The sequence below is a fragment of the Oncorhynchus gorbuscha genome, linkage group LG13 (assembly GCF_021184085.1).
Source record: "Oncorhynchus gorbuscha isolate QuinsamMale2020 ecotype Even-year linkage group LG13, OgorEven_v1.0, whole genome shotgun sequence".
NCBI lineage: Eukaryota > Metazoa > Chordata > Actinopteri > Salmoniformes > Salmonidae > Oncorhynchus > Oncorhynchus gorbuscha.
This window is the reverse complement of record NC_060185.1, coordinates 72,650,064-72,667,486: the sequence shown is the minus strand read 5'-3', so window position 1 is coordinate 72,667,486 and position 17,423 is coordinate 72,650,064. Positions and strand designations below refer to the sequence as shown.

Genomic DNA, 17,423 nt, shown 5'->3' with positions numbered 1-17,423 from the left:
ATTTGAGTCAATTGGAGGTGTATCTGTGGATATATTTCAAGGCCTACCTTCAAACTCGGTGCCTCTTTGCTTGACATCATTGGAAAATCTAAAGAAATCAGGCAAGACTTCAGAAAAACAATTGTAGACCTCCAAGTCTGGTTCATCCTTGGGAGCAATTCCCAAAGGCCTGAAGGTACCACGTTCATCTGTACAAACAATAGTACGCAAGTTAAAACACCATGGGACCATGCAGCCGTCATACCGCTCAGGAAGGAGACACGTTCTGTCTCCTAGAGATGAACGTAATTTGGTGCGAAAAGTGCAAATCAATCCCAGAACAACAGCAAAGGACCTTGTGAAGATGCTGGAGGAAACGGGTACAAAAGTATCTATATCCACAGTAAAACGAGTCCTATATTGACATAACCTGAAAGGCCGCTCAGCAAGGAAGAAGCCAATGCTCCAAAACCGGCATAAAAAAGCCAGATTATGGTTTGCAACTGCACATGGGGACAAAGATCTTACTTTTTGGAGAAATGTCCTCCGGTCTGATGAAACAAAAATAGAACTGTTTGGCAATAATGACTGTCGTTATGTTTGAAGGAATAAGGGGAAGGCTTGCAAGCCGAAGAACACCATCCTAGCCGTGAAGAACGGGGGTGGCAGCATCATGTTGTGGGGGTGCTTTGCTGCAGGAGGGACTGGTGCACTTCACAAAATAGATGGCATCATGAGGGAGGAAAAGTATGTGGATATATTGAAGCAACATCTCAATACATCAATCAGGAAGTTAAAGCTTGGTCGCAAATGGGTCTCCCAAATGAACATTGACCCCAAGCGTACTTCCAAAGTTCTGGCAAAATGGCTTAAGGACAACAAAGTCCAGGTATTGGAGTGGCCATCACAAAGCCCTGACCTCAATCCTATAGAAAATTTGTGGGCAGAACTGAGAAAGTGTGTGCGAGCAAGGAGGTCTACAAACCTGACTCCGTTATACCAGCTCTGTCAGGAGGAATGGGCCAAAATTCACCCAACTTATTGTGGGAAGCTTGTGGAAGGCTACCCAAAATGTTTGACCCAAGTTAAACAATTTAACGGCAATACACTCAATTAGTATTTGGTCGCATGTAAACTTCTGATCCACTGGGAATGTGATTAAAGAAATAAAAGCTGAAATAAATAATTCTCTCTACTATTATTCTGACATTTCACATTCTTAAAATAAAGAAATAAAGTGGTGATCCTAACTGACCTAAGACAGGGAATTTTTACCAGGATTAAATGTCAGGAATTGTGAAAAACTGAGTTTAAATGTAATTGGCAAAGGTGTATCTAAACTTTCGACTCAACTGTGTATATATACAGTGGTATTTGATACACTGCCGGTTTTCCTACTTACAAAGCATATAGAGGTCTAATTTTTATCATAGGTACACTTCAACGGTGAGAGACGGAATCTAAAACAAAAATCCAGAAAATCACATTGTATGATTTTGAAGTAATTAATTTGCATTTTATTGCATGACATAAGTATTTGATCACCTACCAACCAGTAAGAGTTCCGGCTCTCACAGACCTGTTAGTTTTTCTTTAAGAGTCCCTCCTGTTCTCCACTCATTACCTGTATTATCTGCACCTTTTTGAACTCCTTACCTGTATAAAAGACACCTGTCCACACACTCAATCAAACAGACTCCAACCTCTCCACAATGACCTAGACCAGAGAGCTGTGTAAGGACATCAGGGGTAAAATTGTAGACCTGCACAAGGCTGGGATGGGCTACAGGACAATAGGCAAGCAGCTTGGTAAGAAGGCAACAACTGTTGGCGCAATTATTTGAAAATGTAAGAAGTTCAAGATGACGTCAATCACCCTCGGTCTGTGGCTCCATGCAAGATCTCACCTCGTGGGACATCAATGATCATGAGGAAGTTGAGGGATCAGCCCAGAACTACATGGCAGGACCTGGTCAATGACCTGAAGAGAGCTGGGACCACAGTCTCAAAGAAAACCATTAGTAACACACTACACCGTCATGGATTAAAATCCTGCAGCGCACACAAGGTCCCCCTGCTCAAGCCAGCGCATGTCCAGGCCCATCTGAAGTTTGCCAATGACCATCTGGACGATCCAGAGGAGGAATGGGAGAAGGTCATGTGGTCTGATGAGACAAAAATAGAGGTTTTGATCTAAACTCCACACGCCGTGTATGGAGGAAGAAGAAGGATGCGTACAACTCCTAGAACACCATCCCAACCGTGAAGCATGGAGGTGGAAACATCATTTTTTGGGGATGCTTTTCTGCAAAGGGGACAGGACGACTGCACCGTATTGAGGGGAGGATGGATGGGGCCATGTATCGCGAGATCTTGGCCAACAACCTCCTTCCCTCAGTAAGAGCATTGAATATGGGTCGTGGCTGGGTCTTCCAGCATGACAACAACCCAAAACAAACAGCCAGGGCAACTAAGGAGTGGCTCCGTAAGAAGCATCTCAAGGTCCTGGAGTGGCCTAGCCAGTCTCCAGACCTGAACCCAGTAGAAAATCTTTGGAGGGAGCTGAAAGTCCGTATTGCCCAGCGAAGTTCTGCTTTACTGATGTATCAAATACTTATGTCATGCAATAAAATGTAGATGAATTACTTAAAAATCATACAATGTAATTTTCAGGATTTTTGTTTTAGATTCCGTCTCTCACAGTTGAAGTGTACCTATGATTAAAAATTACAGCTGCTTTGTAAGTCGGAAAACCTGCAAAATCGGCAGTGTATCAAATACTTGTTCTCCCCACTGTATATACTGTATATACTCCGCATGCGTGCACACATAAGCCCTCAGCAGCGAACACACACTTTCTCTATTTTTCTGTCTCACACACACCACTGCGCCCTTGTCCGGCAGTCTTGTTCTTGGACACCATCTGCTGTGTCTTCTCTGGCCTTGTGGATGTCAGAACATCCAGAGTCCACTCCTCTACTTGCCTCCTCTACTTCATCTCCTTCATCTGCACTAATGTGAAAGAACTGGACAGCTGAAAGCTGATTCCCAGTAGACATCCGACCACCTCTATTTTGAATCTGTAGATCAGTTCAGATGGAGAGAAGATGGGTGTTCCTAGACTTAGGAGATGCACTGTTGCTCTTTAGTTGCAGCCAAATTAGCAGTCTGATCTCTGTGTAGTCGCATTGGGGCTATGTTTAAGGGGTTACAACCTACTAGCTCTGCTAATAGCTACTTTATTGAGGACAAATATACTTACAATGACGTCCCACCTAGCTATCGTTTATTTTTTTTTGTATATAAATATTTTTGTACTTTTACCCCTTTTTCTCCAATTGGATATTTTGTGATATCCAATTAGTAGTTAGTCTTGTCCCATCGCTGCAATTCCCCTAAGGACACGGGAGAGGCGAAGGTCGAGAGCTGTGGGTCCCCCGATTCACAATCCTGCCAAGCCACACTGCTTCTTGACACAATATTCGTTTAACATAGAAGCCAGCCGCACCAATGTGTCGGAGGAAACCGCATCCAGCTGGCGACCAAAGTCAGCGTGCAGGTGCCCGGCCCGCCACAAGGAGTAGCTAAAGCACGGTGGGACAAGGATATCCCGGCCTGCCGAACCCTCCCCTAACCCGGATGATGCTGGGCCAATTGTGCTCCACCTCATGGGTGTCCCAGTCACGGCCGGAGGTGACACAGCCTGGGATCGAACCCAGGGTCTGTAGTGACGCCTTCGACCACTGCGCCACTCGGGAAGCCCTAGCTATCTTAAGATGAATGCACTAACTGTAAGTCACTCTGGATAAGAGGGTCTGCTAAATGACTTGAATGTAAATGTTTAGTTTGGCCCAACTGACTCAAGGACTATGTACCCACTCCTTCCTCAGACCAGTCCAGATCAGATATCAGAAATGCAAACGGGCCGTCTACCATTTAATGCTCTCCATCCATCCTGCTTATCCAGTCTCTGTCGAAGAGGAGCAATCAGAGGGGCTGGGAGAAGGGGAAGTGAAGAACACAGGTCCTTCCTATGAGGCAAAAAGGGCAAGACTTCATATACAGTATGTCCTCGTCCTCACAGAAGGTGTGGACGTGCTGATAGTCAGGCATCGACTATCGCTAGCATTAAAGGAAGTTGAAAGTTTCTGAGCAGGGCTCTCCAGACTGCCTTCCCTCCAGGACATCTACAGCACCTGGTGTCACACGAAAGGCCAATAAGATCATCAAGGACCACAGCCACCTGAGCCATGGCCTGTTTACCCCACTACCATCTAGAAGGCAGAGACCGTACAGGTTCATCAAAGCTGAGACCGAGAGACTGATAACCAGGCCATCAGACTGTTAAACAGTCATCACTACCACCCTGTACTCCACTGTTTCACCCACTTTACATGTATATACTGTATTCTAGTCAATGCTCATCCTATATAACTACTGCTGTACACACCTTTTCTAATCACATATTGTCCATAATGTCTATACACACTATCAAATACAGATAGACCTGTATTCCAGACCCTGACATTGCTCGTTCTGATATTTCTTCATTTGAATTTATTTTGTATTGTTTGTTATTACTGCACTGTAACAGCTAGAAACATAAGCATTTTGTTGCATCTGCGATAACTTAAGCGTAATATGTGTACGCGACCAATAAAATGATTTGATTTAACATCGTTGCAACTGATTTTAAAGTGTTTTTTTTGCCTCAGGCCTCACTCAACCTGCTATTATTTAATTAGGTGAATGCAATGCAATGCACAATAATCATTATCTCTGAACTACTGCATGTAACGGCCGTTAGTGGAAGAAGGTGAGGACCAAGGTGCAGCGTGGTACGTGTTCATATTGTTTATTTGAAACTGAACACTAAAATGCAAAACAACAGAGAACAACCGAAACAGTTTTATCTGGTGCAGACACAAACACAGAAAGCAACTACCCACAACCCATAGTGGGAAAACAGGTTGCCTAAGTGTGGTTCTCAATCAGAGACCACGTTTGACAGCTGCCTCTGATTGGGAACCATACCAGGCCAAACACCTAGAAACCAAAACAATGCCCACCCCAACTCACGCCCTGACCAAACTAAAATAGAGACATAAAAAGGAACTAAGGTCAGGACATGACACTATATACATAAGTGTCAGTTAGTCTAACTAAAGAGCTAATTTCTGTTTGCAATCCATAGGTAGGTTAATTACAAATTTGGAGTAACCTGTGCAGTTGACTGGTCATGTTAGTAGTACCAAAATGTACCTTTTTGATTTGTGCCCTTCATCACGTATGTGGTTTTAGGGCACACTGCAATGCTACCAAGATGGATAACTACTTTTTATTGGCAACCTTGTAGTGTTTCGTAGAGGAGCGGGAAACACTTAATGAGAGAGAGAGAGAGAGAGAGAGAGATAACAATGGAGAGGCAGAGAGAGAAATAACAATGGAGAGGCAGAGAGAGAAATAACAATGGAGAGGCAGAGAGAGAAATGACAATGGAGAGGCAGAGAGAGAAATGACAATGGAGAGGCAGAGAGAGAAATGACAATGGAGAGGCAGAGAGAGAAATAACAATGGAGAGGCAGAGAGAGAGAGAGGGAGATAACAATGGAGAGGCAGAGAGAGATAACAATGGAAAGGCAGAGAGAGAGAGAGATAACAATGGAGAGGCAGAGAGAGAGAGAGAGAGAAATAACAATGGAGAGGCAGAGAGAGAGAGAGAGAGAAATAACAATGGAGAGGCAGAGAGAGAGAGGGATAACAATGGAGAGAGAGAGGGGGATAACAATGGAGAGAGAGAGAGGGATAACAATGGAGAGAGAGAGGGGGATAACAATGGAGAGGCAGAGAGAGAAATAACAATGGAGAGGCAGAGAGAGAAATAACAATGGAGAGGCAGAGAGAGAAATAACAATGGAGAGGCAGAGAGAGAAATAACAATGGAGAGGCAGAGAGAGAGAGAGAGGGAGATAACAATGGAGAGGCAGAGAGAGATAACAATGGAAAGGCAGAGAGAGAGAGATGACAATGGAGAGGCAGAGAGAGAGGGAGAAATAACAATGGAGAGGCAGAGAGAGAGAGAGAGAAATAACAATGGAGAGTCAGAGAGAGAGAGAGAAATAACAATGGAGAGTCAGAGAGAGAGAGGGATAACAATGGAGATAGAGGGATAACAATGGAGAGAGAGAGGGGGATAACAATGGAGAGAGAGAGAGAAATAACAATGGAGAGGCAGAGAAATAACAATGGAGAGGCAGAGAGAAATAACAATGGAGAGGCAGAGAGAGAAATAACAATGGAGAGGAGAGAGAGAAATAACAATGGAGAGGCAGAGAGAGAAATAACAATGGAGAGGCAGAGAGAGAAATAACAATGGAGAGGCAGAGAGAGAAATAACAATGGAGAGGCAGAGAGAGAAATAACAATGGAGAGGCAGAGAGAGAGATAACAATGGAGAGGCAGAGAGAGAGAGCGATAACAATGGAGAGGCAGAGAGAGAGAGAGAAATAACAATGGAGAGGAGAGAGAGAGAGAGAGAGAAATAACAATGGAGAGGAGAGAGAAGAGAGAGAGAGAGAGAGAAATAACAATGGAGAGTCAGAGAGAGAGAGAGAAATAACAATGGAGAGTCAGAGAGAGAGAGGGATAACAACGGAGATAGAGGGATAACAATGGAGAGAGAGAGGGGGATAACAATGGAGAGAGGGGGATAACAATGGAGAGAGAGAGAAATAACAATGGAGAGTCAGAGAGCGAGAGGGATAACAATGGAGAGGCAGCGAGAGAGAGGGATAACAATGGAGAGAGAGGGATAACAATGGAGAGGCAGCGAGAGAGAGAAATAACAATGGAAAGGCAGAGAGAGAGAGAGCGAGAGAGATACATAACAATGGAGAGATAGAGAGAGAGGGATAACAATGGAGAGAGAGGGATAACAATGGGGAGAGAGAGAGATAAATAACAATGGAGAGTCAGAGAGAGAGAGAGCGAAATAACAATGGAAAGGCAGAGAGAGAGAGAGATAAATAACAATGGAGAGGCAGAGAGAGAGAGAGGCAGCGAGAGAGAGAGAGAGGATAACAATGGAGAGGCAGCGAGAGAGAGAGAGGGATAACAATGAGAGAGAGAGAGAGAGAGAGAGAGGATAACAATGGAGAGGCAGCGAGAGAGAGAGGGATAACAATGGAGAGGCAGCGAGAGAGAGAGGGATAACAATGGAGAGGCAGAGAGAGAGAGAGAGAGATAACAATGGAGAGGGAGAGAGAGAGAGAGATAACAATGGAGAGGAGAGAGAGAGAGAGAGATAACAATGGAGAGGAGAGAGAGAGAGAGAGATAACAATGAGAGAGAGAGAGAGAGAGAGAGATAACAATGGAGAGACAGAGAGAGAGAGGGATAACAATGGAGAGAGATAAATAACAATGGAGAGGCAGAGAGAGAGAAATAACAATGGAGAGGCAGAGAGAGAGAGAGAGAGAGGGAGATAACAATGGAGAGGCAGAGAGAGAGAGAGAGAGGGAGATAACAATGGAGAGGCAGAGAGAGAGAGAGAGAGAGATAACAATGGAGAGGCAGAGAGAGAGAGAGGGGGATAACAATGGAGAGGCAGAGAGAGAGAGAGGGATAACAATGGAGAGAGAGAAATAACAATGGAGAGGCAGAGAGAGAGAGATAACAATGGAGAGGCAGAGAGAGAGAGATAACAATGGAGAGGCAGAGAGAGAGAGATAACAATGGAGAGAGAGAGAGAGAGAGAGAGGAGATAACAATGGAGAGAGAGAGAGAGAGAGAGATAACAATGGAGAGGGAGAGAGAGAGATAACAATGGAGAGGAGAGAGAGAGAGATAACAATGGAGAGAGAGAGAGAGAAATAACAATGGAGAGGCAGAGAGAGAGAGAGAGAGATAACAATGGAGAGGCAGAGAGAGAGAGAGAGAGAGATAACAATGGAGAGGGAGAGAGAGAGATAACAATGGAGAGGCAGAGAGAGAGAGAGAGATAACAATGGAGAGGCAGAGAGAGAGAGAGAGAGAGAGAGAGAGAGAGAGAGAGAGAGATAACAATGGAGAGGCAGAGAGAGAGAGAGATAACAATGGAGAGTCAGAGAGAGAGAGAGATAACAATGGAGAGAGAGGGATAACAATGGAGAGAGAGAGAGATAACAATGGAGAGTCAGAGAGAGAGAGAGATAACAATGGAGAGAGAGGGATAACAATGGAGAGGCAGAGAGAGAGAGAAATAACAATGGAAAGGCAGAGAGAGAGAGAGAGAGAGAGATACATAACAATGGAGAGATAGAGAGAGAGAGATAACAATGGAGAGAGAGAGATAAATAACAATGGAGAGTCAGAGAGAGAAATAACAATGGAAAGGCAGAGAGAGGGAGAGATAAATAACAATGGAGAGTCAGAGAGAGAGGGATAACAATGGAAAGGCAGAGAGAGAGAGAGAGAGATAACAATGGAGAGAGAGAGGATAACAATGGAGAGAGAGAGAGATAAATAACAATGGAGAGTCAGAGAGAGAGAGGATAACAATGGAGAGAGAGAGAGATAAATAACAATGGAGAGAGAGAGAGAGAGAGAGAGAGAGAGAGAATAACAATGGAAAGGCAGAGAGAGGGAGAGATAAATAACAATGGAGAGTCAGAGAGAGAGGGATAACAATGGAGAGTCAGAGAGAGAGAGAGAGAGAGAGAGAGAGAGAAATAACAATGGAAAGGCAGAGAGAGAGAGAGAGAGATAACAATGGAGAGAGAGAGAGATAAATAACAATGGAGACAATGGAGAGAGAGAGAGAGATAACAATGGAGAGAGAGAGAGATAAATAACAATGGAGAGTCAGAGAGAGAGAGGGATAACAATGGAGAGAGAGAGAGGGATAACAATGGAGAGAGAGAGAAAGAGAGATAAATAACAATGGAGAGAGAGAGGGATAACAATTGAGAGAGAGAGGGATAACAATGGAGAGAGAGGGATAACAATGGAGAGGCAGCGAGAGAGAGGGATAACAATGGAGAGGCAGAGAGAGAGATAACAATGGAGAGGAGAGAGAGAGAATAACAATGGAGAGGCAGAGAGAGAAATGACAATGGAGAGGCAGAGAGAGAAATGACAATGGAGAGGCAGAGAGAGAAATAACAATGGAGAGGCAGAGAGAGAGAGAGGGAGATAACAATGGAGAGGCAGAGAGAGATAACAATGGAAAGGCAGAGAGAGAGAGAGATAACAATGGAGGAGAGAGAGAGAGAGAGAGAAATAACAATGGAGAGGCAGAGAGAGAGAGAGAGAGAAATAACAATGGAGAGGCAGAGAGAGAGGGGATAACAATGGAGAGAGAGAGGGGGATAACAATGGAGAGAGAGAGGGGGATAACAATGGAGAGAGAGGGGGATAACAATGGAGAGGCAGAGAGAGAAATAACAATGGAGAGGCAGAGAGAGAAATAACAATGGAGAGGCAGAGAGAGAAATAACAATGGAGAGGCAGAGAGAGAAATAACAATGGAGAGGCAAGAGAGAGAGAGAGAGGGAGATAACAATGGAGAGGCAGAGAGAGATAACAATGGAAAGGCAGAGAGAGAGAGATGACAATGGAGAGGCAGAGAGAGAGAGAGAAATAACAATGGAGAGGCAGAGAGAGAGAGAGAGAAATAACAATGGAGAGTCAGAGAGAGAGAGAGAAATAACAATGGAGAGTCAGAGAGAGAGAGGGATAACAATGGAGATAGAGGGATAACAATGGAGAGAGAGAGGGGGATAACAATGGAGAGAGAGAGAGAAATAACAATGGAGAGGCAGAGAAATAACAATGGAGAGGCAGAGAGAAATAACAATGGAGAGGCAGAGAGAGAAATAACAATGGAGAGGCAGAGAGAGAAATAACAATGGAGAGGCAGAGAGAGAAATAACAATGGAGAGGCAGAGAGAGAAATAACAATGGAGAGGCAGAGAGAGAAATAACAATGGAGAGGCAGAGAGAGAAATAACAATGGAGAGGCAGAGAGAGAAATAACAATGGAGAGGCAGAGAGAGAGAGCGATAACAATGGAGAGGCAGAGAGAGAGAGAGAAATAACAATGGAGAGGCAGAGAGAGAGAGAGAAATAACAATGGAGAGGCAGAGAGAGAGAGAGAGAAATAACAATGGAGAGTCAGAGAGAGAGAGAGAAATAACAATGGAGAGTCAGAGAGAGAGAGGGATAACAACGGAGATAGAGGGATAACAACGGAGATAGAGGGATAACAATGGAGAGAGAGAGGGGGATAACAATGAGAGAGAGGGGATAACAATGGAGAGAGAGAGAAATAACAATGGAGAGTCAGAGAGCGAGAGGGATAACAATGGAGAGGCAGCGAGAGAGAGGGATAACAATGGAGAGAGAGGGATAACAATGGAGAGGCAGCGAGAGAGAGAAATAACAATGGAAAGGCAGAGAGAGAGAGAGCGAGAGAGATACATAACAATGGAGAGATAGAGAGAGAGGGATAACAATGGAGAGAGAGGGATAACAATGGGGAGAGAGAGAGATAAATAACAATGGAGAGTCAGAGAGAGAGAGAGCGAAATAACAATGGAAAGGCAGAGAGAGGGAGAGATAAATAACAATGGAGAGGCAGCGAGAGAGAGAGGCAGCGAGAGAGAGAGAGGGATAACAATGGAGAGGCAGCGAGAGAGAGAGAGGGATAACAATGGAGAGGCAGCGAGAGAGAGAGGGATAACAATGGAGAGGCAGCGAGAGAGAGAGGGATAACAATGGAGAGGCAGCGAGAGAGAGAGGGATAACAATGGAGAGGCAGCGAGAGAGAGAGGGATAACAATGGAGAGGCAGCGAGAGAGAGGGATAACAATGGAGAGGCAGCGAGAGAGAGAGGGATAACAATTGGAGAGGCAGCGAGAGAGAGAGGGATAACAATGGAGAGGCAGCGAGAGAGAGAGGGATAACAATGGAGAGGCAGCGAGAGAGAGAGGGATAACAATGGAGAGAGATAAATAACAATGGAGAGGCAGAGAGAGAGAAATAACAATGGAGAGGCAGAGAGAGAGAGAGAGAGGGAGATAACAATGGAGAGCAGAGAGAGAGAGAGAGAGACAAGGAGAGATAACAATGGAGAGGCAGAGAGAGAGAGAGAGGGAGATAACAATGGAGAGGCAGAGAGAGAGAGAGGGGGATAACAATGGAGAGGCAGAGAGAGAGAGAGGGATAACAATGGAGAGAGAGAAATAACAATGGAGAGGCAGAGAGAGAGAAATAACAATGGAGAGGCAGAGAGAGAGAAATAACAATGGAGAGGCAGAGAGAGAGAGATAACAATGGAGAGGCAGAGAGAGAGAGAGAGGGAGATAACAATGGAGAGGCAGAGAGAGAGAGAGAGGGAGATAACAATGGAGAGGCAGAGAGAGAAATAACAATGGAGAGGCAGAGAGAGAAATAACAATGGAGAGGCAGAGAGAGAAATAACAATGGAGAGGCAGAGAGAGAGAGAGGGAGATAACAATGGAGAGGCAGAGAGAGAGAGAGGGGGAGATAACAATGGAGAGGCAGAGAGAGAGATAACAATGGAAAGGCAGAGAGAGAGATAGATAACAATGGAGAGGCAGAGAGAGAGAGAGAGAGAGAGAGAGAGAGAGAGAGAGAGAGAGAAATAACAATGGAGAGGCAGAGAGAGAGAGAAATAACAATGGAGAGTCAGAGAGAGAGAGGGATAACAACGGAGATAGAGGGATAACAATGGAGAGAGAGAGGGGGATAACAATGGAGAGTCAGAGAGCGAGAGGGATAACAATGGAGAGAGAGGGATAACAATGGAGAGGCAGCGAGAGAGAGAAATAACAATGGAAAGGCAGAGAGAGAGAGCGCGAGAGAGAGATACATAACAATGGAGAGATAGAGAGAGAGGGATAACAATGGAGAGAGAGAGATAAATAACAATGGAGAGTCAGAGAGAGAAATAACAATGGAAAGGCAGAGAGAGGGAGAGATAAATAACAATGGAGAGTCAGAGAGAGAGGGATAACAATGGAAAGGCAGAGAGAGAGAGAGAGGGATAACAATGGAGAGAGAGGGATAACAATGGAGAGAGAGAGAGATAAATAACAATGGAGAGTCAGAGAGAGAGAGGGATAACAATGGAGAGAGAGAGAGATAAATAACAATGGAGAGTCAGAGAGAGAGAGAGAGAGAGAGAAATAACAATGGAAAGGCAGAGAGAGGGAGAGATAAATAACAATGGAGAGTCAGAGAGAGAGGGATAACAATGGAGAGTCAGAGAGAGAGGATAACAATGGAGAGAGAGAGAGAGAGAAATAACAATGGAAAGGGAGAGAGAGAGAGAGAGGGATAACAATGGAGAGAGAGAGAGATAAATAACAATGGAGAGTCAGAGAGAGAGAGGGATAACAATGGAGAGAGAGAGAGATAAATAACAATGGAGAGTCAGAGAGAGAGAGGGATAACAATGGAGAGAGAGAGAGGGATAACAATGGAGAGAGAGAAAGAGAGATAAATAACAATGGAGAGAGAGAGGGATAACAATTGAGAGAGAGAGGGATAACAATGGAGAGAGAGGGATAACAATGGAGAGGCAGCGAGAGAGAGGGATAACAATGGAGAGGCAGAGAGAGAGATAACAATGGAGAGGGAGAGCGAGAGAGGTGAACAGGACTTTTTATGTAGACTGGAGTTTATCGGTCCTTATCACGTGTGTGCATACTGCTGCATCCTCTGTGTTCATACTGTATCTCTGAACACCAATCCCTCTGGTGCCTCCCTTAAGTACACTCTGCTATGCCCAATCAATAACTAAAAGCATTGAAGTAAGGGAGTACACTTGACCTGCCATCAGCCATTCAATTTGTCTCTGTACATTTAATATCAGTCTATAGGAAAATGTCTTGTCAATAGAGGGATGATTTTCTGGTCAGACTTGAATGGACTGACAGGCAGGCTTGGCTGGCAGGCAGTCAGACGGGAATACAGCCAGGCAGGTAGGCAAGCGGACAAATATTTTAAATGCCTCAACATGTCATCTGGATAAACCAAACATACCAACCAAGACAGGAACAACAAACATAAGTATCTTGGTATGTTGTTGTTCTGTGATGGCATCTGTTATAGTACCTAATAGGCATCTACCCGTCTGTCCGACTGTCATTTTTTTCTCTGTTTTTACTCTGCTCTAAGAACGTGTGTTTACTATGGTACCCTATTCCCTATATAGTGCGTTACATTTGACCAGAGCCCAATGGGCCTTCTGGGATGCAGGCACAGACTGTGAGCGGAATCTTTTCCTGGCTGGAGTGTCTCACTTACAGCATACACATACAGACAGACTGACTTTACATCAGTCAAACAATCACACAAACTACTACACAAGCTCACCCTTTTGACACATTCCCAAACACTATCACACTGGTTATATAAATAGACATGCACACTCACGCACACACACACACACAATCAAAGCTTATCGACACACACACACACGTATATCCAAGTCTCACTACAACCACAGCTTATCCAAAAGTCTCTCTCTTGCAGGACTGCTTATTACTGCCCACTGACTTTCTCCCCAAGCCATTGTATGGTAAACGGACTCATCATTAATGCATGGAGCCCTTGTTTTCTGTGCCCCCCTTGAAAGAAAGTAAAGCATTGGTAGAGGGCCGCTGCAAGTGGCTTCGATAAGCAACAGAACATGCCCAGGAAATGCCCGGCCATGTTAGACAGGCACTTAACAGAATCAACATGCACTTTTATGTTTGTCCTTAGGAATCGGCGGTTAAGTATTTTCTATTATGCATGGTTGGTACTGGCACTTAAGGATTTGCTCTTCAGCGATGATGTAATGGGGCCTTGTATTGTTTTATGGATGCTCATCATGAGGATCTTTTAATGTTGAAATAATCTATGCACCATGCTTTTGATAAAGCCATTAAGCTGTTAAGGTTAGTGATTATATTATGAGGTAGGCAAGACAAGCTACAGTAAATCTGGTCCTAATGGTCCTTTTGAAGTGCATTGAAACTGGCCGTCCGGCATCATATCAAAATAGGGAACAGACCGCTATCTCAAACATGACGTTTCTCTCAGATCCACAATGGCAGTCTTGTGTCATGACGGACAGACAATGTCAACCTTGTGTCCAAGTTGCGCCACAGTGATCACTGTGTCTTAAAGCGTGACTCGTTTCGGTGACACTTTATAATAAGGTCCCTTAATAAACCCTTTATAAACAGGTTGTAGAGAGTTGACTTACCATTTAAGCAATCTCTTAAGTCTTGTTTTATTCTTTTTTAATTTTAGGATCCCCATTAGCTGTTGCTGAAGCAGCAGTTACCCTTCCTGGGGTCCACATTTATACATTATATTTATAAATATTATTTTAAGTAAACTGCCTTCTTCATCAGCATGCTAGCTTAGCATTAGCAAGCCTAGCGTGCTGACGAGAAAGGCAGTTCAATTAAAATAGTGCTTATAAATGCATCAATGACTCTTTAGAGATTGCTTATTGACATTTACAAATGTAGGAATAATGATTCAGAAATAGTATGTAAACCTGTTAAGAAATGGTTTATTGCAGGACCTTAATAAAATGTTACATTTGCTCGTTCATACTCTAGGCCCTCCTTGTCAGCTCAAACAGAGCGGTCATTGTGCAATCGCAGGACGTAAAGACGGCCATGTCTGACTTTGAAGAGTCGCATGGAGGCTGTTGTGGGGCTTGTTTGTGAAGGTGGTTTCCTGCTCTTCAACCGTGTTCTTTGCTTCTGTGTCTCTCTGCACAGACATGTCTTCCATAAGCTGTGTGTGGACCCCTGGCTGAATGAGCACTGTACGTGTCCCATGTGTAAACTGAACATCCTCAAAGCTCTGGGCATCATGGTGAGTAATTAGTATAGTCAGTATCTCAATTCCTTATCAGTAGAAATGTGTTAGAAGTCAGGATACAAAATGTGATCGTCACAAACGACTCTTGACCCAAATAATGAGGAAAAAGATTGCCTTAATATATTGTCATTATCTCCATTTACATGGTTATGTTCATTAACAGTAGAATACAACACAACCTGTGTTGTGTTGTAGATTAAGGCGTTATTTCCCCAGGTTGCCCTTCACATGCAGCTACTCCCCGTCATTGTGACAGACCATGTTCATCCTTTGGCGCGCTCAGTACGATGCAACGTTTTGGAACATTCAGACAGAAATAGGCAATGTAGAACAAACATGCCTCTCTGACATGTAGCATAAGGAGTCACATCAGCTTTATTCGTGGAATTTCTATCTGCAACGTTTGAGAATGTTTGGCGACTGAACATGGCCCAGGCAATTGCGTAACCATCTGTTTATGCCAGCTGTGTATAACCTCATCCGTAGTCCTAGTATTCCCCCTGCTGGTAAATTATGGAACTATTGTTCAGACGTCAGAAACTAGTCAAACCAGGACTAAAGTGGTACAAGAGCTATTTTCTCTGAAGTTAAGTGTTCATGTTAAGGTCATGGTCAAAATCAGGGTTAGCGATCAGCATGGCCTAACAAGTTAATATGACACAAATCAGACTTTCCTCTAACCGTTGTGTTTAACCACTAGCCATAACATTCCTCTAACCGTTGTGTTTAACCACTAGCCATAACATTCCTCTAACCGTTGTGTTTAACCACTAGCCATAACATTCCTCTAACCGTTGTGTTTAACCACTAGCCATAACATTCCTCTAACCGTTGTGTTTAACCACTAGCCATAACATTCCTCTAACCGTTGTTTAACCACTAGCCATAACATTCCTCGAACCGTTGTGTTTAACCACTAGCCATAATATTCCTCAAATCCTTGTTTAACCACTCGCCATAACATTCCTCTAATCCTGGTTTAACCACTAGCCATAACATTCCTCTAACCATTGTGTTTAACCACTTGCCATAATATTCCTCTAATCCTTGTTTAACCACTAGCCATAACATTCCTCTAACCATTGTGTTTAACCACTAGCCATAACATTCCTCTAACCGTTGTGTTTAACCACTAGCCATAACATAACCGTTGTTTATTCCATAACATTCCTCTAACCGTTGTGTTTAACCACTAGCCATAACATTCCTCTAACTTGTGTTTAACCACTAGCCATAACATTCCTCTAACCTTATTTAACCACTAGCCATAACATTCCTCTAACCGTTGTGTTTAACCACTAGCCATAACATTCCTCTAACCGTTGTGTTTAACCACTAGCCATAACATTCCTCTAACCGTTGTGTTTAACCACTAGCCATAACATTCCTCTAATCCTTATTTAACCACTAGCCATAACATTCCTCTAACTGTTGTGTTTAACCACGAGCCATAACATTCCTCTAATCCTTGTTTAACCACTAGCCATAACATTCCTCTAACCGTTGTGTTTAACCACTAGCCATAACATTCCTCTAATCCTTGTTTAACCACTAGCCATAACATTCCTCTCGTTGTGTTTAACCACTAGTCATAACATTCCTCTAACCGTTGTTTAACCACTAGCCATAACATTCCTCTAACCGTTGTTTAACCACTAGCCATAACATTCCTCTAATCCTTGTTTAACCACTAGCCACTGCATTCCTCTAATCCTTGTTTAACCACTAGCCATAACATTCCTCTAATCCTTGTTTAACCACTAGCCATAACATGCCTCTAATCCTTGTTTAACCACTAGCCATAACATGCCTCTAATCCTTGTTTAACCACTAGCCATAACATTCCTCTAACCGTTGTTTAACCACTAGCCGTAACATTCCTCTAACCGTTGTTTAACCACTAGCCATAACATTCCTCTAATCCTTGTTTAACCACTAGCCACTACATTCCTCTAATCCTTGTTTAACCACTAGCCACTGCATTCCTCTAATCCTTGTTTAACCACTAGCCATAACATTCCTCTAATCCTTGTTTAACCACTAGCCATAACATTCCTCTAATCCTTGTTTAACCACTAGCCGTAACATTCCTCTAATCCTTGTTTAACCACTAGCCGTAACATTCCTCTAACCGTTGTTTAACCACTAGCCATAACATTCCTCTAACCGTTGTTTAACCACTAGCCATAACATTCCTCTAATCCTTGTTTAACCACTAGCCACTACATTCCTCTAATCCTTGTTTAACCACTAGCCACTGCATCCCTCTAATCCTTGTTTAACCACTAGCCACTGCATTCCTCTAATCCTTGTTTAACCACTAGCCATAACATGCCTCTAATCCTTGTTTAACCACTAGCCATAACATGCCTCTAATCCTTGTTTAACCACTAGCCATAACATTCCTCTAACTGTTGTTTAACCACTAGCCATAACATTCCTCTAACCGTTGTTTAACCACTAGCCATAACATTCCTCTAATCCTTGTTTAACCACTAGCCATAACATTCCTCTAATCCTTGTTTAACCACTAGCCATAACATTCCTCTAACCGT

At 43.6% G+C, this 17,423-nt stretch overlaps 1 protein-coding gene across 6 annotated transcripts in view; it reads left to right on the top strand.

The window, feature by feature from the left end:
• The window catches only part of LOC123993491 (E3 ubiquitin-protein ligase RNF130-like), a 90,814-nt gene that overhangs the window by 61,441 nt on the left and 11,950 nt on the right, over window positions 1–17,423 (top strand). For 5 of the 6 annotated variants that reach the window (XM_046295690.1, XM_046295689.1, XM_046295686.1 and 2 more), the window contains exon 6: window positions 14,766–14,862. In XM_046295690.1, coding sequence (XP_046151646.1) covers window positions 14,766–14,862 — 97 coding nt within the window. Of the gene's footprint in view, window positions 1–3,869; window positions 5,370–14,765; window positions 14,863–17,423 lie in introns of those variants that run through there. The other variant, XM_046295691.1, reaches the window with a different exon arrangement.